Here is a 22,993-nt window from a genome sequence, read left to right on the forward strand (position 1 = left end):
CATCTGCTTTCCTAGTTACCACTCTGAATCTGCAAAAGAAAAATAAAAACCAGTGCTGTAATTTTTTTTCAAGTGACAGTTTTTAGAGAAAATAAGGTAAATCTTGAACTGATAGGCAGTTGTTTCTTCACAAAATAGGACACATCAACAGTAGTTGCACACTTGGCTGTTAGATTTGTTGCCAGCCTTCACCAAAAGCATTCTTTTTTGGGGGGGGGGGTTGAGGTTAAAGACATGTGATATGAACTTGCACCAGACGGGCACATGCAAGGAAATTGAAGACCTGGCGCAGTTTAAAAACCTGTCTGAATGTAGTGATGGTGATGATGAGGTTTCTCTCAAGTTACTTAGTGTGCTAATTGCTAAGGATTTTATACCACTTGACCATATTTTCAAATATTACAATTCCTTTTATATATTAACCAGTCGAACTAGTATAGTGTAGTGGACCAGATATGTGGAGAATTATTTCTGTAAGACCTGTTGATGTATGCCTGCCAGAGTGGTTTTTGATAGGACTGTATTAGAAAAGGATGGGATTTACTTCCCCAGTCTCCTAGAAGAAAGCACAGGACGAGTAAAAGCATAAGTAGCTGCTTAAAGATGGCCAGAAGAACATAAGGCCTGAACGCCATTACTGATTTCCCTTCAAAAGTATTGATATATTTCTGTGTTGAGGAAGGTGGGCTTCTGCTGTGGGTATCTTAAAATGCTTATGAACACCTAGATATAGATATGTGAGTTGCAAGACCATTCTGTAGGTATAAAAAATGATTAATTATCAACTCCACTCAAGGACTGATCTACTCACCGAGTTTTAAGAGAGATCTTGAGGCAATTATTAGATGCCAGCAGTAGTGAGTTTTACGTTCTCCGTAAGATGCCCAGCAAAGCAGCAGTAGTGTATTATACTATTGTATTATGAGGACTCAGATATGGACTGAAACTCAAAAGACACCCTAAGCTGTAGTAGGGTTGCTGGTTCAAACATTTCCTATTTAGAAAATTTTGTTCTGTCCAGACTTCTGAAGCCATTTTTTAACATGTAGGTCTCTGTTTGAATTTTTGTTTTGTTGGGGAGGGGGAAGATAACAGGTTTCACAGTGTAGTCCTGGGTAGCCTGAAGCTTGCTCTATATACTAGGCTGGCCTCAAACTCAGATCTGCCTGCCTCTGCCTCCAGAGTGCTGGGGTTGCCACTAAACCTGGCAATGTATTTTAACAGCCTTATTTGAAATAGTTAAAAGTGTTTCCCCTAGTTGAATTTTGCTTTCATTGTAGTCATTTTAATCTACAGACCAAACAACTTAGATCAACATTACAATAGCTTTCTATATAGACCCCTTTCCTCAGGTGCTAAACAAAGGCTCCAAAATGAATACTGCTTTAGTAACATCTCTTATTCCTAAAATGCATATTTCTTTTACTAATTGTAAAGATTTGGTGTTAACAAAATGGTTTTAATATGTAAATATGAACGAATACCTTAAGTTCTTCTTGTCTATTAAGTCTGTTTGCATTTATCTTTTGTAGATAATTTTTCACAATCTTTAATACATTTCATTAGGTATTGCATCTTTAGAATGAAAACAACTGTTTTGTCTTAGATTACGCCTGCTGCTGCTGCTGCTGCTGCTGCTGCTGCTGCTATGGGAAACTGAAAATCAAGAATGTGATGCACTTTTTAACATTACTATATACCATAGGTTGCTTTAATACCTTTTTTTGGTAGCACAGCCACTAACAAAAGTGAACAGAGTTTATTATTCTCTTCAGGAGTGAGTCAGTAAAGTAGTCTGTAGTTTGTGTTGACTTATGAAGGGGACAGTAACTTAGGAAATAAATTTTTGGTTAATATTATATTTTGGCCTTAAAGTGTCTTCTACTACTGAAAATAGTTATAGCTTTGTTTCTATTATTCCCTCTGCTTCAAAAAGACTTGGGAAGAATTAGAGGAAATCATTTCATTTGTTTTTAGTTCTCAGTAAGCTGCGTTTTGTTTTGTTTTTTGTTTGTTACAATTTTATCAGAGAAGTAATGTTGCCCTGCACCTATCATATTTAATTTAGTTAACAAGCTCCCAACTATTCTGCTTCTCTAGTATATGTTCAAAGGTAAAATATAAGAATGCTACTTGACAAAGTAAAATATCTTCGCAAGCACATACTCAAACATGAAGGAGAAAAAACCCAAAAAGTATAGAGGAAGGACACCAAATGAGGTGGAGGAATATGAGAATGATGTGTGGTCCAAAGCTATCTGGTTATATTTTGATGTTGCCAATATTACAGAGCCAAAATTTTAATTTGCTTACTTAATATATTTGTTGGCCAGAGATCTATTTTTATATCAGTGTGCCTTGCATGTATATTAACTTTGGAAAGGCCATGTATTAATGCCTGAAATGTTGATGGTTCTTACCACCTCACTGATTTTTATGCAGTTGAAATGTTCATTCTATTGCCCAACTCTGGTGCTCTCTGTTTAAAGTTATAGATCTTGTCAAACTGGAACTCTTTTATAAACTGGGGAAGTGACTTGCTTTTTTTTCACTTATTTTTTTCCCTCCGTTTTTAGTCAGTTAGTGGCTGCTCTGTAGTGGGAAATAGTAAAAAAGGTTCTTCACTACCTACCCCCACCCTCAACACCACCTTCAAGTAATGTGATAGTACCGTTTCTTTGTGTGCTTTGAAAAAAGTTTCAGCTTGCTGTCTCCTTTAGTGTTATAAAAGGTATTATTAAAAGCATTGTTTGCAAAAAATACAGGAAATGATGGCTGTCCACGTTAATTTGGGATTCTTTGTGAGCTTTATTCCAAGTTACTCGCTCATTCCAACAGATTTTATTGTTGAAGCACCTTGCTTAGGGATTTTAAATATTCATGTCTACAACACTTGTCTCAAAATAATAAACTGTGCAATTCTTGTCATTAAAAAACAAAAAACAAAGACAGATCTGAACTCTCCCTAATGTGACTTGTTAGTTTCTGTATTTCCTGCCAGTGTAAATGTGAAAAGCTTTGCTTGCATTACGTTTTAGAAATGCATTTTGCACACTCAGTTTGCCGAAGCTCCGTGAAAGGTTAGATTTAAGTAGATGAATAAAGCTATGCACATGTTCTGAAAGTTTAATCTGTGTGTCATTACCAAAAGTAATCTGTCATTTTGCTGTTCGTAGCTTTACCATCTTTGGAAACATGGTTCAAAGTTATAATTCTGGGCTAGCTCATCAGTGGAACTAAAGGGAGGAAAACTGGCAACCACTGAATAAAGTTCAGCTGAAGTGAGAGCTTAACCTGTATCTGTTAAAGGGCTTTTCTTCAAACAGGGCAGTTGTATCAGCTTTATAAACCATTGGATCCAATGCTCTTCTCAGTGAAATTTTGAATATTTATGAAAAAGAAATGGAAAGTCATTCAAACTAAAATGAAGGAAAGACCTTTGCCATATGAAGCTCGGACAATTTTATGTCTTAAAGCTGGTTTAAAGGTAGGGTAGCTTTTTATTAACTTTTATTGCTTTAACATGAATTTGATTAACTGGATAGTTTGAAATTAAAGTCATTCAGTTTAAAAGTCAAAACACAATTGTTTTAAAGGTATTTTTAAAAGCCCAAGCTGATGTGAGTGAGTTGAGAAGTTGGGCATGTTTGGTTAATTCACTGCAGTTGCATGTACTGAGTAGTTTCACTTACATGAAGTGTGCACTTACAAGGTTGTATAGATGTGCTGGCCAGATGTTGTCATTCATCTTATAACAGATAACTTTGGTGATTTCCTTAGGACATTCATAGATGAGTTAAGTAGAAGACATTACCAATGGTGTTTTCCCCCAGGCTCCCAGATATAAGATATATTTCATTTTATAGTTTTGTCTATCTAAAAGAGGGTTACTTCTCTTTCATCTTGTTGACTTTGAAAAGACAGCAAAAATTCTGTTTGTTCATAGTGATGATTATAACAAAACCTAGTAGAGTTTCAAAATGTGGTCAGTGATGCATAATCTTAAAAACAAAGGCAGTAGCAAACAGCTTGGATGGATTTTGAATATCTATTAGTAGTTGATTACATCTGTAATCCTGGCAACCAGAAGGCTCAAGCAAGAGGATTGTGAGTTCAGAGCCAGATTGGCCTGCATGGCAACAACATAGTAAATGTATTGGAGAACTAAAGTGTGCAGACATTTATTCATGAACTGGGTTGCCTTTTAATTTTGGAAAAGGATAATTAGTACATTACAGTTATGTTAGAAGATGTTGGCCCTTTCCTGCTGAAATTTTTTTCAATACCTGTTTTGCCCAGTTTAAAAAATAATAAAAGTAGGTCTTTTCTAGATAGAAGAACAGTGACCAGAAATTTACTGTTTTTGCTAAATAACTAACTGCTTAGGTATTTACTAAAGCTGTTGCTGATGTTATGAATTCCAAGGAAGTGTCAGTTACATGATCTTCCTTTATTAATGTCTTACTTAATGTTCAGTGTTTTAAAAATACAAAATTACACTCTACAACCATACTCAGATTTACTTATTTTATCAGAAAAACTTGAGATTTGTAGATCAAATAAGACAATAAGTGTACATTGTTGAATAAAAAAAATTTAAAAGTTTTTGAGGTGTTTGTGTTATTTTTGTGTGTACTTTAAATTTTAAATTCCTTTCTGAAAATTTAGGTAGGATTTGTGGCTTTTGACTATTTTCCAAATGTTATTTGTTGCAAAGAGCTTCAGTCTTAAAGATAACTGATTATTGTCTCTTTTCTTGAGACAGGGTCTCATACTATAACTCTGGTTGTCTTGGAACTCACTGTATATAGACCAGGCTGGCCTCAATCAAACTCAGATCTACCTGCATCTGCCTCCCCCCATTGCTGGGATTAAAAGTTTATATGCCATGTTCTTTTTTTTTTTTTTTTTTTTTTTTCCTTTTCCTTTTTTTCGGAGCTGGGGACCGAACCCAGGGCCTTGCGCTTGCTAGGCAAGCGCTCTACCACTGAGCTAAATCCCCAGCCCCCTCTTTTCTACTCTTATTAAACCTCTCCAAGGTGGGGGGGAGGCATGTTTATGTTACCACTGCTAGGTGGTTTGGGTTTTTATTTTCACCACTTGTCTTTTAAAATAGCCACAAGGGCTGTGTAGGTGGCTCAGCAGTTAAGAGCACTGACTGTTCTGTAGGTCCTGAGTTCAACTCCCAGAATCCACATGGTGGCTCATCTAATAGGATCCGAAACCCTCTGTTGGTGTCTCTGAAGAGAGTGGCATTGTACTCACATAAAATAATCTTTTTTAGAGATTTATTTACTATATGTAAGTACACTGTCACTGTCTTCAGACACACCAGAAAAAGGCATCAGAATTCATTACAGATGGTTATGAGCCACCATGTGGTTGCTGGGATTTGAACTTAGGGCTTCTGGAAGAGCAGTCAGTGTTCTTAACCATTGAGCCATCTCTCCAGCCCCAAAATAACCTTAAAAAAAAAAATGAAGCCCCCTCTCCCCCAAATAGCCACAAAAGAGATTTGTACAAAGTATTTGAATCAGTCTCTAAGGCACTTTTTTTTTTAAATGACATTTATTGTGGATTTTAGCGCTAACATTTGGATGCAGTGTCTGGGCAGAACATAAAATTCTAGAATGCTTAGTAAGTTTTCATGCTTGAGGAATTTTGAATCTTTGACTCTACTATTGTTGTATTCGGCGAATTGATTGGATCTGAGAAGTCTGAGCATGAGTTCCCCACTCTCTCCAGTGTTTGTAGTCTCCTCCGTGATGGTCACATTCCAAGATATACTGATAACCACGATATCCAGGATACTGGTAGCAAACCCAACTAGAAAAGTCGAAGTACATTACATTATTAAATCTGGTAAGAACGTAAACCCCAGAACCAGAGTCCTCTCAATGTCATGTCATTAGTAGGTCCCAACTGATAAATGATTAGCCTTATGAAAAAATGAAGGGGACTGGAGAGATGGCTCAGTGATTTAGAGCACTATCTGCTCTTCCAGAGGCCCTGAGTTCAATACCCAACAACCACATCACAATCATCTATAATGTGATTCAGTGCCCTCTTCTGGTATATCTAAAGAGGTTACAGCGTACTTAATATGTAAAATAAATAGAAAAGAAATAGAGGTGTCAGAGTAACCGCTTCTACAGATATCCAGTTGAGAAAGATAAAGTGGTAGCTGGAGCAAAGCATTTCAGATCAGTATCAGTTTGCCAGTGTATGGCATCTAGTAAACCATGACCCCCGATGTCTTAATATTTACAATCTTTGAAATGTGCTTCAACCTTATTTTGTACTTACGCTCCACACTGTATCTTCATGGAACCCACTTCATTGTTGAACCAACCCATGGCTTGCAAGGAAGGGTAGTCATCACAGATCTCCCACTGGCGTCCAATAAAGTTCTCTTTCTCAAAGATGGTGATCTTAGACTCTTTATGATTCTATAATCCAGAAGTTTAAAGACCTTAGTAGTATAGTTATTCTAGCTTAACAAGTTAGTATTAAACTCATTTTCTGGCATAACGTCATTGTTGGATTAACAGGGATTTATAAGAGAAAATTCAGCTGGGCAGTTCATGCTACACACCTTTAATCCCAAGCAGAGATAGTTAGAACTTTTGAGTTGGAGGTAGAGAACTAAACCTAAGAATCATTAGAACATATTTGATAAGTTTCTAGCCCAGGCAAGTGTCACTCCCAAAATCAGAACCATTTTCAACTCTTAAAGATCTAATGGTTGGTTGGTTTCTGCATAAACATTTTTACTCAAAAGTTGCTGGGTACCCTAGACTGTCATGGGGCCACCATGTTGGAGGAGGAACATGGTGATTTAGTACTGAAGAAGGTAGTTCCTGCACACCTTATTCCTGAAGTAAAATATTTGTGGAGAACTGGCTGTGAGCTGCCTTATATGTTCTTAGACCTTGATATCTGCCACTATTCCTTTTGTTTGCCTTGCTCTACCTCACCGCAGCTCCAGATTCAGTCTACTCAAACCATGAGCTAGCCCTTTAAGTCAGGTACTCTTTTTTTTTTTTTTTTTTTTTTGGTTTTTTTTTTTGGAGCTGGGGATCGAACCCAGGGCCTTGCGCTTGCTAGGCAAGCGCTCTACCTCTGAGCTAAATCCCCAACCCCAAGTCAGGTACTCTTGTCAACAATGAGTAAATGGCAATACAAATAAGGTTTTTCAAAATTAGAAAAACAAGACCAAGTTTGGCCAGTTCAGTCCTAAATGAGAGCTTAGTGGAAAACTGGACTTTATTAAGGAACTGAAAGGAATGATGAATTGTTCCCTAAGTTTCGGGAAGAAATTACTTATTTTAAATGTGGACAAATAGTGTAAAAAATATTTTGTAATGGTTAAGCAGTTTATATGATCTCGGAAACAGAAATAGATGCTTCTCTATTTGCAAATAGTATAATTCACAAAAAAAAATTACATCATTTTAAAAGATAGAGTTAAGTTTTAAGACTTAATTTAGAATGCAACCTAATTGTTGAACAATACCTGATCTTAAAATTTTACATATGAATGTAGCGAAGTGATATTGGAAGACCTTCCTATACAGTACTTAGTGAAGTTGTACTTAAACATTAACCTGGTTCTTCAGTGGAACCTAAACACACTCCAATTTAGATGGCATAAATTTACTTTCTAGTACATGTAAGTAGTTTCTCACTCATCCTTTAACTAACAATTTGATCTTGAGTATGTGCTTCTTGCCCCAGTAAGAAGAGCCTCTTTTTTTAGCATAAGGGGGAATATCAAGTGGTAGATTGGAAAGGCATCCTTCATTCTTTACTTTCATCCTAGTACATTTAACACAAATACCAGTCTGACCTCATCCTTACCCCACCCCAATGCAAGAGAAGTGGAAATTTCAGACTCACAGCAGAACAGATGGGTCGGAAGGACATGAGACGCTCAATATGATAGGCATTGCTCCCACTCCAGGCATCCCATCGAGGGTATTCTCCTCTCTCCAGGATGAACTGTTGCCCACAGAAGCTGGTGTGCTCATAACCAATCCAGCTGCCAAAAATAAGTAGTGGTTGTTCATGGTGTTCAAAACCTATATGGCCTTAGGGAGAAGGCCTCTTTTGAGTACTTATAGTGGGATAAAATACCAGGACTATCACTAGTGAACACTCATGAACAGGTTTTGAAATATATTTTGAACATAACCACTGAAGATAGAGGGCCCCTAGTAATGTGTATTAACAAAGCTCTATTCCCATTTTAGTGATACTCCCCCCCCCATCTGAAGTTTCAGATTGATGATCCAGTGACCATTTCTATGGCTCCAGAGCTTATAAGTCTCTTCCTAAGAGCAATAACATGATGGGACTGGGTATCTGTACTTGTTTCTTTTCTTTTTAAGATCTATTATGTGTGCAGTTTTCTGCCTGTATGTATCTTTGCATACCAGAAGAGGGCATCGTATCTCATTATAGGTGGTTATGAGTCATGTGGTTGCTGGGAACTGAATTAAGGACGTCTGGAAGAGCAGCCTGCACTCTTAACGTCTGAACCACCTCTCCAGTTCCTCTCTTTGTTTATTAGTTTGAAGGTTCTTCCTCTTGCTGTTCATACTTCACCTTGTTAGTGGAGCATCCTAAATTAACAACCTAGTCTTTTTTTTTTTTTTTAATTATTTATTTATAGATGTTTGTGAGCCACCATGTGGTTGCTGGGAATTGAACTCAGGACCTCTGGAAAAGCAGTCAGTGCTCTTAACCACTGAGCCATCTCTCCAGCCCCCAACCTAGTCTTATTTATTGAAGCTATTTGCCTATTCTAAAGGGCTGAAGAGCTCCATTTTGGTACAGAGCAGCTTGTGGAAGCTTGATCACATGCAAAGCCACATCTGCATAGGCCAGTGAGAGAGTACTAGTGTGGGTTTACACCTGGGTCAGCCTGCCAAAAATCAGAAGACAAAAGCCAAAGGTTCTCACCAACATTGACTATCAGGAAATTTCTGGAACACTGAAAACTAATAATGCCTCTGTAACCTTGAGGTTTTGTTTCTTTTTTAAAATTTTATTTATATGAGTGCATTGTCTCTGTCTTCAGACACACCAGATGTTTTTATAAGATTTATTTATAGATGTTTGTGAGCCACCATGTGGTTGCTGGGAATTGAACTCAAACCTCTGGAAAAGCAGTCAGTGCTCTTAATCACTAAGCCATCTCTCCAGCCCCATTGTTTCTTTTAGTAGAGCAGTGGTGGTTCACATCTTTAACCCCAGCACTTTGGGGGCAGAAGCAGGAGGATCTATGTGTTTGAGGCCAGCCTGGTCTTTGGAGAGAGTTCTGGGACAGCCAGGGTTACACAAAGAAATCCTTTCCCTATTTTATGCGGGCAAGAAAAACAAGTAACCTATAGACTTCAAAAGCATACATACAATTACTGTCCTGCCTCATTGCAGGTCTGGGGTGTGAACATCACCCCTAGCTTTGAGTTACTTAATTGGGCTTGTAGTGATCTTTAGAAAAATAAAACACCTCTCTCTAAAAAATGATTGGCATCTGGGGAGCATCTTCCTAGATCCTTACTCAAATGGTACCATGTCTAAAGAGATCTATCTGAAAAGGTCCTGAAGCTCTGTTGGTACTCATACTCACGCGCCACACTCCACCTTAAGTGACCGGACATTATCAAAACTACGTTCAGAGACATTTGGGCAGGAGCTGGTGAACTCCATCCTCTTGCCCTGGAAGTTCTCCTGATCATAGATGGTTATCTGAATGGGATTGAATGAGACAAAGAAGAGAACCAGGTACAGCAGTAAGAATAGGGGTATAAGTTAAGACCATCTGTTTATCCTGTGATTTCATCACTAGCTATAACCCAGGCTACCCGATAAGGTCTCTTCCAGTGTAGTCAGGGCAAAAAGGGGTTCAAGTTGATACCAGTGCTCAGTGAACATTAACATGTTCAGGCTAAGTTTATGATGGAAATGGTGTTCCAGGGACAACACAGAATTCAATTCATAGATCAAGGCCTTGTGAACTCTGATTTCACCAACTGTCCTGTTCCTATGTGACCCAGAGGTCAGGATTTTGGGACTTCTGGAAGCACCTTATGGATTTTTTTTTTTATATTTTTTTTATTATTATTAACTTGAGTATTTCTTATATATATTTCGAGTGTTATTCCCTTTCCCGGTTTCCGGGCAAACATCCCCCTCCCCCGGATTTTTTTTTTTTTATTTGCTTCTAAGGCATTAAGGGAGGATTGTGATGAATTTTTCATCCTTTCAACTAGAACCTGGTTCCTGATCTGACAAGCTCCCCAAACTGTGAACTTGGGTCAGAGTTGACAACTGAGGAAAGGATTAAGTGTTAGGGGAGTAGTGACAGACCTGGGATCTGCCACTTCAGCTCATAACCAAATCCAACATCAGATTGAGAAGAGGGGCCTGCATCCCATGACTTTTGGGAGACCTAATGGCAAGCTAGAATTGGCCTAGGAAACAAGCATCATCATCTATCCATCATGGACCTCCAGAGTCACCCATCAGGAAAACTGCCTTTCAACAGTGTCTAGGTGTCAGATTGACCCTTCCTCCTACAGAACTGGTTTGGTTTGGTTTGTTTTTTTTTTTTTTTTTTTTTTTTTGGTTTTGGGACGGGCACTATTTCAGGAATAAGTACAGCCTGGAAGCTACTGTGTGCCAGTACCTCAGCCCTGCCCTGTTGGATCCTTTCATTTTTTATGTGGTTGGCCCAGCTTACCTTCCATGGCCCCATGGACCCTGGCATAGGGTTGGTCTGAGCCATCTTTGTGGTTGGAATGGTTTCTGGAAGAGAGGATACATACCAGTGATGTGACTAAGATAGATCTCTTTAGCCATATCACAGGAGTAATGAGGAAAGAGGCTTACAGTCCCAGATTTTTGGTTGAGATCCTGCCTCTGGGGCTACTACCAAAACCTCAGGTTTTCTATCAACAAACCTTTTACACACAGTCACTATAAAGATTAGAAAAGTGGGGGGGGGGGGGATGTTTGCCCGGAAACGGGGAAAGGGAATAACATTCGAAATGTATAAAAAAAATACTCAAGTTAATAATAAAAAAAAAAAAAAAAAAAAAGATTAGAAAAGTAGGGGTTGGGGATTTAACTCAGTGGTAGAGCGCTTGCCTACCATGCACAAAGCCCTGGGTTCGGTCCTCAGCTCCGAAAAAAAGAAAAAAAGGAAAAGAAAAGTAATACAGATAAAGATCTGTGAAAGCATATGGTACTCTTGATAAATATCCCTTCTGTCCTCTTGCTTGCCTGCATCTCCCTGGCAACTGTCTAGACTCCGTGTCTCTAGTCATTCAGTCAGCGGGGTCAGAATTTTCCACCTCACCTGTCACTGATGAAAATGCAGCCTGTACTCCAACCCTTTGTGTCTTCCCAGGACCCAAACTGACCAATTTTGCATGTCCATGCCGCCATCTCCTCTCTCATAGACCTAGATTTTTGGCCTTGCTTCCTCAAGACCCTTCTGCCTTTTCCAGCCTGCAGAGTTTGACTTCTCCCTCACTTTTCAGCACGCATCATAGTACTCATCTATATCACTACTGAATGTACACTGGGTCAGCATCTCCATAGCAGGGCTGGACATTCCTGTGTGACTGATACAGGCTCATGCTAAAGCTGTGGTGAGATGGGGCAGAGAGTAATTTGAAATTAATGCCTGCTATTTGAAATAGTAGGTAGGAGGATTGCAAATTCAAGACCTAGTTGGATCACTTAGACTCTGTCTCAAATTAATAAGTAAGGGCTGTGAGTTCCAGGCTCACTAGGGCTACAGAGTGAAACTTAGTATCAAAAAAGGAGGGGGAGGTGTGGTTGGGAATATAGCTCAGTGCTAGAGTGCTTGCTCAACATGGGTGTGAACCCTCAGATTCAATTCCTAGTACTGTGTAGATCTCTGTGAGTTCAAGGCCAGTCTGGTATACAGAATGACTTTCAGGCTACCAGGGCTACACAGGGAAACTCTGTCTTGAAAAGCCAAAGGCTTACTCGATGTCAGACCCTGCATTGCTTGAATAATATATCTAGTCAGCACAAGTCAAATACCATCACTACCCCATTTTATGAATGAGGATCAACGGCGATAGAAGTTAAGCACTGGGGTTGGGGATTTAGCTCAGCGGTAGAGCGCTTGCCTAGCAAGTACAAGGCCCTGGGTTCAGTCCCCAGCTCCGAAAAAAAAAAGAAGAAGTTAAGCACTTATCATTAGCGGTCCAATGAGGAGAAGGGTGAGGGAAGGAAAGGGAGAAAGAAGACTGGCAGATGCATATCAGGTTTGTAGACCCAGAATCAACATGGAGGATTCTACTCTGGCATCCAGCCCAGGAGCGAATGCATGAAAATTTTGGTATTTCTATGTGGAGCCTCCAAATAAGCAGCATCTCTTCCTTGCTACACCCATCCTGTGTCCAATAACCTGCTGATGCCCAGTCTTGATTTCTAAGAATGTAGTTATTGCAAAAGCAACTACTAAAGCTGTCCCCCACTTTCTTTTTCTCCCACAGGTTCTAACCTCTAGGCAGGATACAACTGGTTCTTCCTCTGCATCTGTCTGTCAAGGAAAGGAAAAATAAAGGCACTGTCAAGGCCTTACTCACCCAGCTCCCGCTGCACAGTCTGGGTCTCCATCTGGTGCAGCTTCCTCTCCGGATCCCCTCTTTATAGTCCTGCAGAGGATGGCCAGCAGCTCTGTCAGCACTCTCTTTCCCCTCTCTCTTTGTTTCTCCTGATCCCCAGAGCTTTAGTGGCTCAGCCTACTGGGGGAGGTGTCCCTCAGAGCTTTGTTTAGGGTTCCAGAAGTGCAGAGGCCCTTCTGTTGGGCAGGGCTGGCTGCCTAGGGAGATCTTCTCAGAGCGGCTGGGAACTAAGGACAGAAGTGTTCTATAGTGAATGCTTGGCCCTATCCTGTTTGACAATCTTGAAAGATTCTATAAAACACATCAGAATCATCGAAATGGACCATATGTATGTGTACACACACACACACAGAGAAAGAGAGAGAGAGAGAGAGGGAGAGAGAGAGAGAGAGAGAGAGAGAGAGAGACAGACAGACAGACAGACAGACAGACAGACAGAAAGACAGAGACAGACAGAGACAGAGAAAAACCAAGAGTTTTGGGGCAAGCCTTTGATCCCAGCACTTTGATCCCAGGAGGCAGAGGCAGTTGAATCTCTATGATTTCAGGGCCAGCTTGGTCTATATATTAAGTTCCTTAACAGCCCAGGCTATATAGTGAGACTCTGTTTCAAAAACAACAAAACAAAACACCTAAAATAAATAAGTGAAAGTATTTTTATAAAACTGAGCCTTTTTGAGAAAACATAAATCTTCTCAAAGCTCCTTACTCTATTATTCTATACACAGCTGGATAGGAACGAAGTTCAATTACAGTCGACATGTAGACCCGAATCTCACTTTGTATTATTAAATTAAATATTCACTTTAATACTGTAGTTTACTTTTAAGATTTTGGGGCCTGGAGAGATGGCTCAGTCGTTAAGAGCACTGACTGCTCTTCCAGAGGTCCTGAGTTCAATTCCCAGAAACCACATGGTGGCTCACAACCATCTGTAATGGAATCCGATGCCCTCTTCTGGTGTGTCTGCGGACAGCTACAGTGTACTTATATGTAATAAATGAATAAATCTTTAAAAAAGGGGGGGGCTAATAACCTGAACGATTTTTTTGTTATCACTTTGTGTGTATGTGTATTTAGTGTGTGTGTGTGTGTGTCCCTGCACGTGCACGCAAGCGTGCGCGTGGTCAGAGAACATCTTGTTGGTGAGAGTCAGTTCTCTCCTTCTACCACGTGTGTTCCAAGGATTAAATTCTGTTGCGGGGCTTAGAGGGAGCACCTTTACCAGCACAGCTGAGCCGTTTGCTCCCCTCTGCACACACACACCTTTTCTTAGTCCTTTTCTCCCTTCCAGACCGACATTTCTTTGGTCAACTATTTCTTCTTTCATTTCCTCATCCCTGGACTGGTTTAGATGGCCTCACCTTGTAGAAATTTCTTTAGAAACTAGAAATTTTGGGATCCAAAAGAGGGAATTGAGTCACTTGATTTAGGACAAAATTTTTCACAGTATATCTTTCTGTAATCTTTGAACTTTAAGCAACAAGATTACATTTATATATATATATATATATATATATATATATATATTTTATTTTTTTGGTTCTTTTTTTTTTTTTTTTTTTTTGAGCTGGGGACGAACCCAGGGCCTTTGCTTCCTAGGCAAGCGCTCTACCACTGAGCTAAATCCCCAACCCCTTATATTTTTATATTAGCCAGGCAGTGATGACCTTTAATTCCAGGCAGAGTTTAGGCCTGTGGGTTCATGGCCAGCTTGATCTACAGAGTGAGTTCCAGGACAGCCAGGGCTACACAGAGAAAGCCTGTTTTGAAAAACTATATACGTGAAAACAGTTATTTTTGAAAAATAAATATGACATAATTATCTGCATCTACTATTTAGCTTGGCAAGTCCATTTTGAGAAAATGAATGTGTCCCGTGACTCTGGAAGAGTGACAATTCACTGCGTGGCACCCCACTGTGCACAGCCTCTCATCCAGCCTGCACTGCCTAGGGCTCTTTTTCACTCTCAGGATCTTTGGGGAGAGTTTTATATTCGAATGAGTTGTTGATTCAATAAAGACTGACTTGGTTAATTTTTCATTTTAGAGAGGAAATGGAAACACAAAATCATTGCATGGGAGACTGTGTGTGTTTCAGTGAGTGTGCAAACCATCGGCATAAGTCCACTGAGAATTCCGAGGCTGCCACCCCACCCCCACCCCCAACCCCACCCCACCCACACCACACACATTTTTTCTTTTATCACCTCATGTCACAGAAACTTGAGGATTGTGAGGTCTCCTGTGATAATTACCAAGTTTTCAAAAAGGGTTTGAAGAGCTGTGGCTTCTTTTATGATAATGGGAATCAATCCCAGGGCCTGTGTATGTTAATACTGTATATCCAGCTCTCTCTCTCGTCCTGAGCCATGTCTCTTCACAAAGATGAGGACCATTCCTCCTTCCTTGTTATCTGAGACTCTGCTTTGCCTGTCCTACATGGATCTTACCTCCAGGGCAGCCGGGAAACCCCAGCTCCCAGTCCCATCTCTTTTCAGGGAGTTTAGGGCCAGGGCTACCCAAGGAGTAGAAAGGAACCAGTATGTGATCTCTTCCCAGACTGAGTTTCACAATTTCCTGTTCATCCTTCATCCTTAGTAACTGCAGCACAGAGCACACTGACCATGAGTCTGGCATTTTATTCCTGATCCTCTCAGGATAGCCTCATGAAATGGGTCAATGCTGCAATTATTTTACAGATGAGTAAACTGAGTAACTGGAAGGCTAGATTCTAAGCCAAGAAATCTAGTGGGATTCAACCCATGTCTATTTGACTGCAACAAGCATGCTGTTTCCTCTCTGGCCTGGTGCCTGGCATTGGATGATCACTGCTGGCCCACCTACAGCTGTCAGACAAGGCAGTTGATGTGATCAAGGCAGTGTTAGATACTCAGAACTCAGCAAAGAGTAACTGTCTTATTGTGTCAAATAAGATTCCATCTTATGCTAGGGTCTCATAGAGACAAGAAGAAATAGGAACAGACTCTAGGGAAAAAAAGTCAGATAAATGTTTTCTTTGAATTGGAAAAGACCATAGTTATTCAGTTTTCCAGTAATTTTCTTTATTATTTGTGCATTCTATCAGCACCCTGCCTATGTGCTTGTGCAAGTGCATGTATGTGAGTGTGTGTGCGTGTGCATGCAACCTGGGGCTGGTTGGTGTTCAACCATATTTTATGGGTGACTTGTCCCTCTGGCCTTGCCTCTGGGCCCAGGGGTAGGGGAGTCAGGCCATGGGGCCAGGGAAGCCCTTGGACTCAGCACATTGTGGAAAGGACAATGGGGCTGGCCAGGCAGCTGAGCAGCACTTCTGTTGGACACAGCAGGAAAGGTACAAAGCAAAGGGCCCTGTCAGCATTCAGTCAGCTCCTGTCTCCCCCACAAGGGCCTGCTCGGGGGACATTTTCTCCCTGGTCCCATTCTATGTCTTTAAACAGGAAGGAGATCTGGGGCCTGGATAATTTTGAAAAGGGCAAGAAGGCCAAGCAGTAGCAGAGAACTTGGGAGCCATCTCAAATTTCTGCTTCCTCTGCTCCAGGCATGGATAGATATGTGCACTGGCCAGAGAACAAACTCCAAGGCTGGTTTCTTCCATTTGAGACAGGCTTGCAAGCATTTTAGTCCAGTGCAGCCTCATGGGATTTTCAGTTCTGCAGACCAACCACTTTCCTTCCAATAGAACCCATAAAACTGATACAAGAATGGGTGTCTAGGTAGAATGTGTCCTGTTGATGACATAGCCCACTCCCTACTCCCGACAAGCAGTGGTAGATTGCTTCTTCCTTAGGGCTGCTCAACTGGAAGAGAAAAACACTGGACACCAGTTTAACTTAAACTTCAGATCAGCATTAGAATAAAGAGATCACAAACTTACCATCTTTTCAAAATCACATCTATTTAATATGTGTGTGTGTGAGTATGTATGTGTATGTTTGTATGTATGTATGCGTATGTATGTCTGTGTATATGTGTGTGTGCCTGTGTATATGTGTATATGTGCATATGTGGGTGCGAAGTGCATGTGTGTGTATGTGTATATGTGTGTGTGCGTGTGAGTGTATGTGTATGTGAGTATGCATGTGTGTGTATGTCTGTGTGTATGTCTGTGTATGTGTGTATATGTGTGTGTATGTGTGTGTATGCGCATATGCCTGTATGTATGTCTGTGTGTGTGTATGTGTATGTATGTCTGTGTATATGTGTGTGCGTGTGTGTGCATGTGTGTGTATATGTGTGTATGTCTATGTGTGTGCATGTGTGTGTGTATGTCTGGGTATGTGTGTATGTGTATATATGTATGTGCGTGTGTATATGTGTATATGTGCGTATGTGAGTGTGAAGTGCATGTGTGTGTGTGAATGTATATGTGTGTATGTGTGTATATGTGTGTGTATGTGTGTATGTGTGTGTGTGCATGTGTGTATGTCTGTGTGTGTGTGTCTATGTGTGTGTGTGTGTGTGTGTGTGTGTGTGTGTGTGTGTGGGCAGGAATGTCCCCATGGAAGTCAGAAGAGGTATTGGATCCCTGGAATTCAAGTTACAGATGGTTGTGTTTGCTGGGAACCAAACCCAGGTGTTCTACAAGAGCAGTGAGCACTCTTAATCACTGAACTATCTCTTCAGCCCCAGAGAGTCATTTTACCTGAGGCACACATGCATGCAGGTACCAGTAGAAGCCAGAAGAGAGCATCAGATTCCCTAGAGCTGCAGTTACAGGCAGTTGTGAGCCAGCTGACATGGATGCTGAACACAGGACTCAGGTCCTCTACAAGAGCAGTATGTGCTTTTTTGAACACCCATGTTTTCGGTCTTGTTGTTGCTTTTATTTTGTCTTGGGGATTTTCTTCTTTGAGACAGGGATAAGTATGGAAGAATGTACCACTGACTCCTTTTATTTAATATTCATTCATTCATTCATTCATTCATAGACAGGGTTTTATGTCACTGTCCATCATACTTGGACTCAAGTAGCTGAGATAGGAGTGTTGATCATGAGTTTGAGGCCAGCCTGGGCTACATGTATAGTGAGATTCTAACTCAAAGAAACAACAAAAAATTTGTAAAATTATTATGTGTCCATTAAGAGAGAAAAATATATATATATTTAATGTCTAATTTTAGCCAAGCATGGCTATACACATTTCAACACTGGGGGAAGTAGAGGCAAGAGGATCAGGAGATTGAGGCCAGCCTAGGTTATGTGACACCATGTCTCAAAACCAAAAACAAACAAAATACCTACTTCTTTACTGGTTCTGTTTTCAGCACCTTCCTTAAGTACATTTACTAGAATTTTCTACATGCTCACACCCTGTCTTCCCAGAGACAAAAGTTTCTTATATTGCTGCATAGCCGATGCCCAGAAATTCACACCCTGCAACACACACACACACACACACACACACACACACACACACACACCCCACATACACATTTTTTTTTTTTTTTTTTTTTGGAGCTGGGGCCCGAACCCAGCGCCTTGCCCCTCCGACGCCAGCGCCCTACCCCTGATCTAAATCCCCACCCCCCCCACACACACATTTTAAAAAAGATTCATTTATTATATATAAGTACACTGTAGCTGTCTTTAGACACACCAGAAGAGGATATCAGATCTCATTACAGATGGCTGTGAGCTACCATGTGGTTGCTGGGAATTGAACTCAGGACCTCTGGAAGAGCAGTCAGTGCTCTTAACTGATGAGCCATCTCTCCAGTCTTACACTTTTATTTTTTTTAAAGATTAATTTGATGGACTGAAGAAATGGCTCAGCAAAGTTGAGTTCCCAGCACTCATGTTGGGCAGCTCACAATCACCTTAAACTCTTATCTCTGTGGGATTTCACATCTTCTTTGTCTTCCACAAAAACCAGGCTCATGTGTGGCACACAGACATACATGCAGGCAAAACATTCATACACATAAAAAGAAGTATGCTGGGGTTGGGGATTTAGCTCAGTGGTAGAGCGCTTGCCTAGCAAGCACAAGGTCCTGGGTTTGGTCCCCAGCTCCGAAAAAAGGAAAAAAAAAAAAAGAAAAAGAAAAAAAAGAAGTAGGGGTTGGGGATTTAGCTCAGTGGTAGAGTGCTTGCCTAGCAAGCGTTTAAGGCCCTGGGTTGTCCCCAGCTCGAAAAAAAAAAAAGAAAAAAAAAAAAAGAAGAAGAAGTATGCTGAAGAAAAAGGATTCATTTTATGGTGTGCACCAAGACACTATTTTTATTATGTGTGAGTGGATGTGTCTATGTCTGGGTATATTCACATGAGCAGGTGTCCAAGGAGGTCAGAGGCACTGGATCCCCCTGGAGCTAGAGTAACAGGCGGCTATGAATTGCTCTACATGGTTCTAGGAAAGAGCCTTAAGTGCTCCTTACTATTGAACAATCTCTCCAGCCCTCACATGCCTTTTTTATAAGGACACCAGCCATTGTATTTACTATCATCCTTGATTCTGGGTAAGCTCAACTTAATTTCCATTACTTTATCTTCAAAGATACCATTTCCAAGTCTGGTCATATTTGAGGTCCAAGACAGACGTGCATTTTAGGCACACACTATTCAGCTGAGGACAGTCTTCAGGTTCAGAGATGAGCAGTTAACTCCCCACTGTATCCAACAGAGATGATTCCCAACAATGTTCTTAACTTCATATAGCCACTATTGTCACTAACTTCAACCTGTTTGTCTTCTGATGGCTCTTTCTCAGAAATGGGCCTGTGATATCCACATTGAACCTCTTCTGGGACCTCTTGATTGAGACTCACAGAGGCAGTGATTGATGTAAAAGCAAGAGGAATTTTATTGTTCCAACATGTTGGGGCCACCCCACTTCAAAAAGGATATGGCCCTGAGCAGACTCTAAGAGGGAGTTATATACCTTTGATAAGGGCAGAATTCAAACAATTGGGGCAGAATTTACACAATGGTAACTAGGCAAGATACTATGAGCATTTGGTGGAGTGAAACAACTCGAATCAACTCAGTGTACCATTCTGGACTTTCCAAGGAGGGTTGGTTGGGAGTCACAGGTAGCTTTTTCTGATAGTTGGCTTGCAGTGTTCTAGACACTAAATAAGCTCTACTCTCTGGATGGGAGGGGTCTTTGTGCTTGGAGGTTTGTGGTGGAATTTTCCCACTGGCCTTAGATTGACCCCAACTCTGGCTCCTTCAGTACCACTCAAGCCAAATATCCAGGAGCCCTACTTGTAGGAGTTGGTTAAGACAGAGTCTGAACAAAAGATGGGGCCTTAAAGTTGGTTTCATGTACTGCAAGCTGGGCTCTAACTCCTAATGTAGCCAGTGATGACTTTGAATTTCTGAACCTCCTGTGAAATGGGAACTTAAGGTTCTTTGGAAAGTCAGTGGGATGGTGTTTTGCTGGGGCAAACACATGAACTATTTAGCTGAAGTGGACACAGGTGAAAGACTAAGGTCATGAAAGAATGTTTAGCTGAAGCAGACACAGGATAGAGGATGTTCTGCTAAAGCAAGTATGTGAAAGAACATGTGATGAAGAATTCTTTGCCTCACATTGTGTAGTTGAGCTGCATTTTTCAGGACTCCATAGAAACTCTGCCATAAAAACTTCTGGTGGTGTGCTGCAGTTGCTTGGACTCGGGCTGACTGGTAGAGTAAGATGAGCATGTAAGTGCAGCTGAGACAGACATACATCCTAAGGCAAGACATGTTGTGAAGCAAAACCCATGGAGGACACGTGATGTTTGGAAGATATAAATAGGACTTGAGGGACAATATTGGGGGTTGATCTTGGCTTGCTTATAGAGCTAGCTATACAATGCTTGTAGGTCTCGAGTGTTCACTGATCTTCACTTCGCTGAGAGAAGCACCTTTCCTGGTGTCCCTCCAGTCTCTCTGGCTGACTCATGCCAAGGCTGAGGCCTGGCTGTCTTTGCTGTCTTTGCTGCTGATTCATGTTTTCAATCCTGACTCTACTGAACTGGACTGTTGTCATACCAGTGAATTGTTTGCCAGTATGTTGAGCTGGGGTTGAGCTGCCACTGTGAACTAATGAACTGAATTGCTGATTTCCAGGCAATACAGATAGGAGTTGCTCCAAAGAACCTTTCTAAACAGGTCCACTTTCCCCATATCCTTTCTTTACCACTGACTCTGGTGGGTAGTAGGCTAGAAGGGAGGTTAAAACATCTAAGAACCATCATTAAAAATAAGTGTTTGAAAAAAATTACAGTCACACTCCTGTCTCACTTATCACGTGCTGGATGATTAGTCACAAATGGCCATGTCTTGCTAGGACCACTCTTTTTCTCATCTCTGTACCCAATCTTTGGCTCAATCTTCCAAATTCCCCTCTCCAAAGTCCTGTGTGTTCTCACTTCTCCAGTCCCATTATATTAGTGCCTTATATAATGAGGAACTTAATTTAGGTCTTCTAATAGAAAATAACATAGGAGGGTAAGTTTGGACTCTAGCCCTCCAGTGATGTTTCTAAGATTTAGACTTTTTCCATCCTGTTCTACTGATATCAACGTTGACTTCATTCTAAGACTGGGTGTTTTCTATAGCAACTGGGGCTGTGTGCTTCTTTGTTCATAGCCACTTTGTGTGTGTGTGTGTGTGTGTGTGTGTGTGTGTGTGTGTGTGTGTGTGTGTGTTTCTAGAGAGGCGATGCAGAGAGACAGACATAGAGATACAGGGAGGATCCTGTGGCTTTCTAAAGATCAAGGATTAACTTTCTTAGGAGCCCCTACAATCCCTACTCCATGCCTTACAGGCAGAGATTAGCAAAGGTTACAGATATGCAACTGTACATCAGCAAATCTCTTTCTTTGAATATACACCCCTCCACACATACACATACGCATGTTTGCACTTTGAAATCCATCCATTTTAACACTTTAAAAAAAGATTTATTTACTTATTTATTTCATGTATGTGAGTATACTGTCACTGTCCTCAGACACACCAGAAGAGTGCATTGGATCCCCATTACAGATGGTTGTAAGCCACCATGTGGTTGTTGGGAATTGAAATGAGGACCTCTGGAAGAGCAGTCAATGCTCTTAACCTCTAAGCCATCTCTCCAACCCTTAACATGTTTTTATGGCTTAGAATTTAGCCCAAGATAGTATAAATATACTTACTAAGTATACTTTTGGTAGTATACATTAACTGCAATGCATAATATTGCTTTGTATCTCCTACTTGTAATTATGTTTCTTGACTCATAGTCTTGCTGTGTGTGTGTGTGTGTGTGTGTGTGTGTGTGTGTGTGTGTGTGTGTGTGTAGCTCTGTGGCTGACCCAGGACCTGGAACATGATAGACAAGCACTCTATTCTTGAGTGACACCCTGACCTCTATTCCTGTGTTCTGAATCATGTATGTGTTGTGTGTGTTCCTATGAAACGTGGGTGCTAGGGATTTGAACTTAGGTCCTTATGTTCACAAGGCAAGTACTCTATTGACTGAGCTATCTCCCCATTTCCATATGTTGTTCTTTTTCAAACACATATAAAGTGGAAACTTTAGGGTTCTTTGGAAAGTCAGTTGTATGGGATGGTGTTTCGCTGAGGCAAACGTGAAGGAATGTTTTCCTGCAGCAGACACAAGTGAAAGGTTGTTTTGCTAAAGCAGGCATATGATAGAATGTTTTCCTGAAGCGGACACAGGTGAAAGGTCAATACAGACTTGAGAAGGAACATTTCACTGAGTCAAACACAGGTGAAAGGATGTTCTGATAAAGCAAGCACGTAAACGGACATGTGCGTGATAAAAGATTCTTCATTAACTAAAGGACATGCATGTATTGGTCCACCTTATATTGCACAGTTCAGTTCCATTTTTTTTTTCCACAGAGAAAAACCAAAAAACTTCTGATGGTATATTCTGGTTTCTTGACGATTCTTCAGACTCAGGCGGATTGGCAGAGTGATGTCAGCTGATACAGATTCATAGGTGGAGGCAAGACCAGTGGAGGACAGGTGACGTTTGGAGGGAGTGTAAATAGGACTCAACAGACTGTGAGAAGGGCTTGTTTGTAGAGCTAGCTGTGCAGTGCTTGTTGGTCTTGAGTCTTTGCTGATCTTTGATTTGCCGAGAGAGGCACAGCTGAGAACTTCTTTTGGCATTCCTGGTGATCCTGGTTCCCCCTGCTGACTCATGCTGATTCAGCTGCAGCCTGGCTGTTCCTGCTAGGTTATGCCACTGCTTCTGCTATCCCGACATTACCGAACTAAACCGCTGGTATAGCCATGAAGTGTTTTTGAGTGGATAGAGCTGCCACTGCTGACCTGCAAACTAAACCACTAATTTCCTGACAACAAAGATGGGATTTGCTCCAAAGA

At 40.9% G+C, this 22,993-nt stretch overlaps 1 protein-coding gene across 1 annotated transcript; it reads right to left on the reverse strand.

Moving 5' to 3' along the window:
* Window positions 1-5,545: 5,545 nt before the first annotated feature.
* Cryba1 (crystallin beta A1) lies at window positions 5,546-10,806 on the reverse strand. The gene is made up of 5 exons (XM_032914117.1): window positions 10,748-10,806; window positions 9,635-9,753; window positions 7,900-8,041; window positions 6,307-6,449; window positions 5,546-5,826 (listed from the first exon to the last, which is right to left on the reverse strand). Exons 1-5 carry the CDS (start codon window positions 10,790-10,792, stop codon window positions 5,679-5,681), a joined length of 597 nt encoding a protein of 198 aa, XP_032770008.1. The 5' UTR covers window positions 10,793-10,806; the 3' UTR covers window positions 5,546-5,678.
* Window positions 10,807-22,993: the final 12,187 nt, after the last annotated feature.

Source organism: Rattus rattus, chromosome 9 (genome assembly GCF_011064425.1).
Source record: "Rattus rattus isolate New Zealand chromosome 9, Rrattus_CSIRO_v1, whole genome shotgun sequence".
NCBI lineage: Eukaryota > Metazoa > Chordata > Mammalia > Rodentia > Muridae > Rattus > Rattus rattus.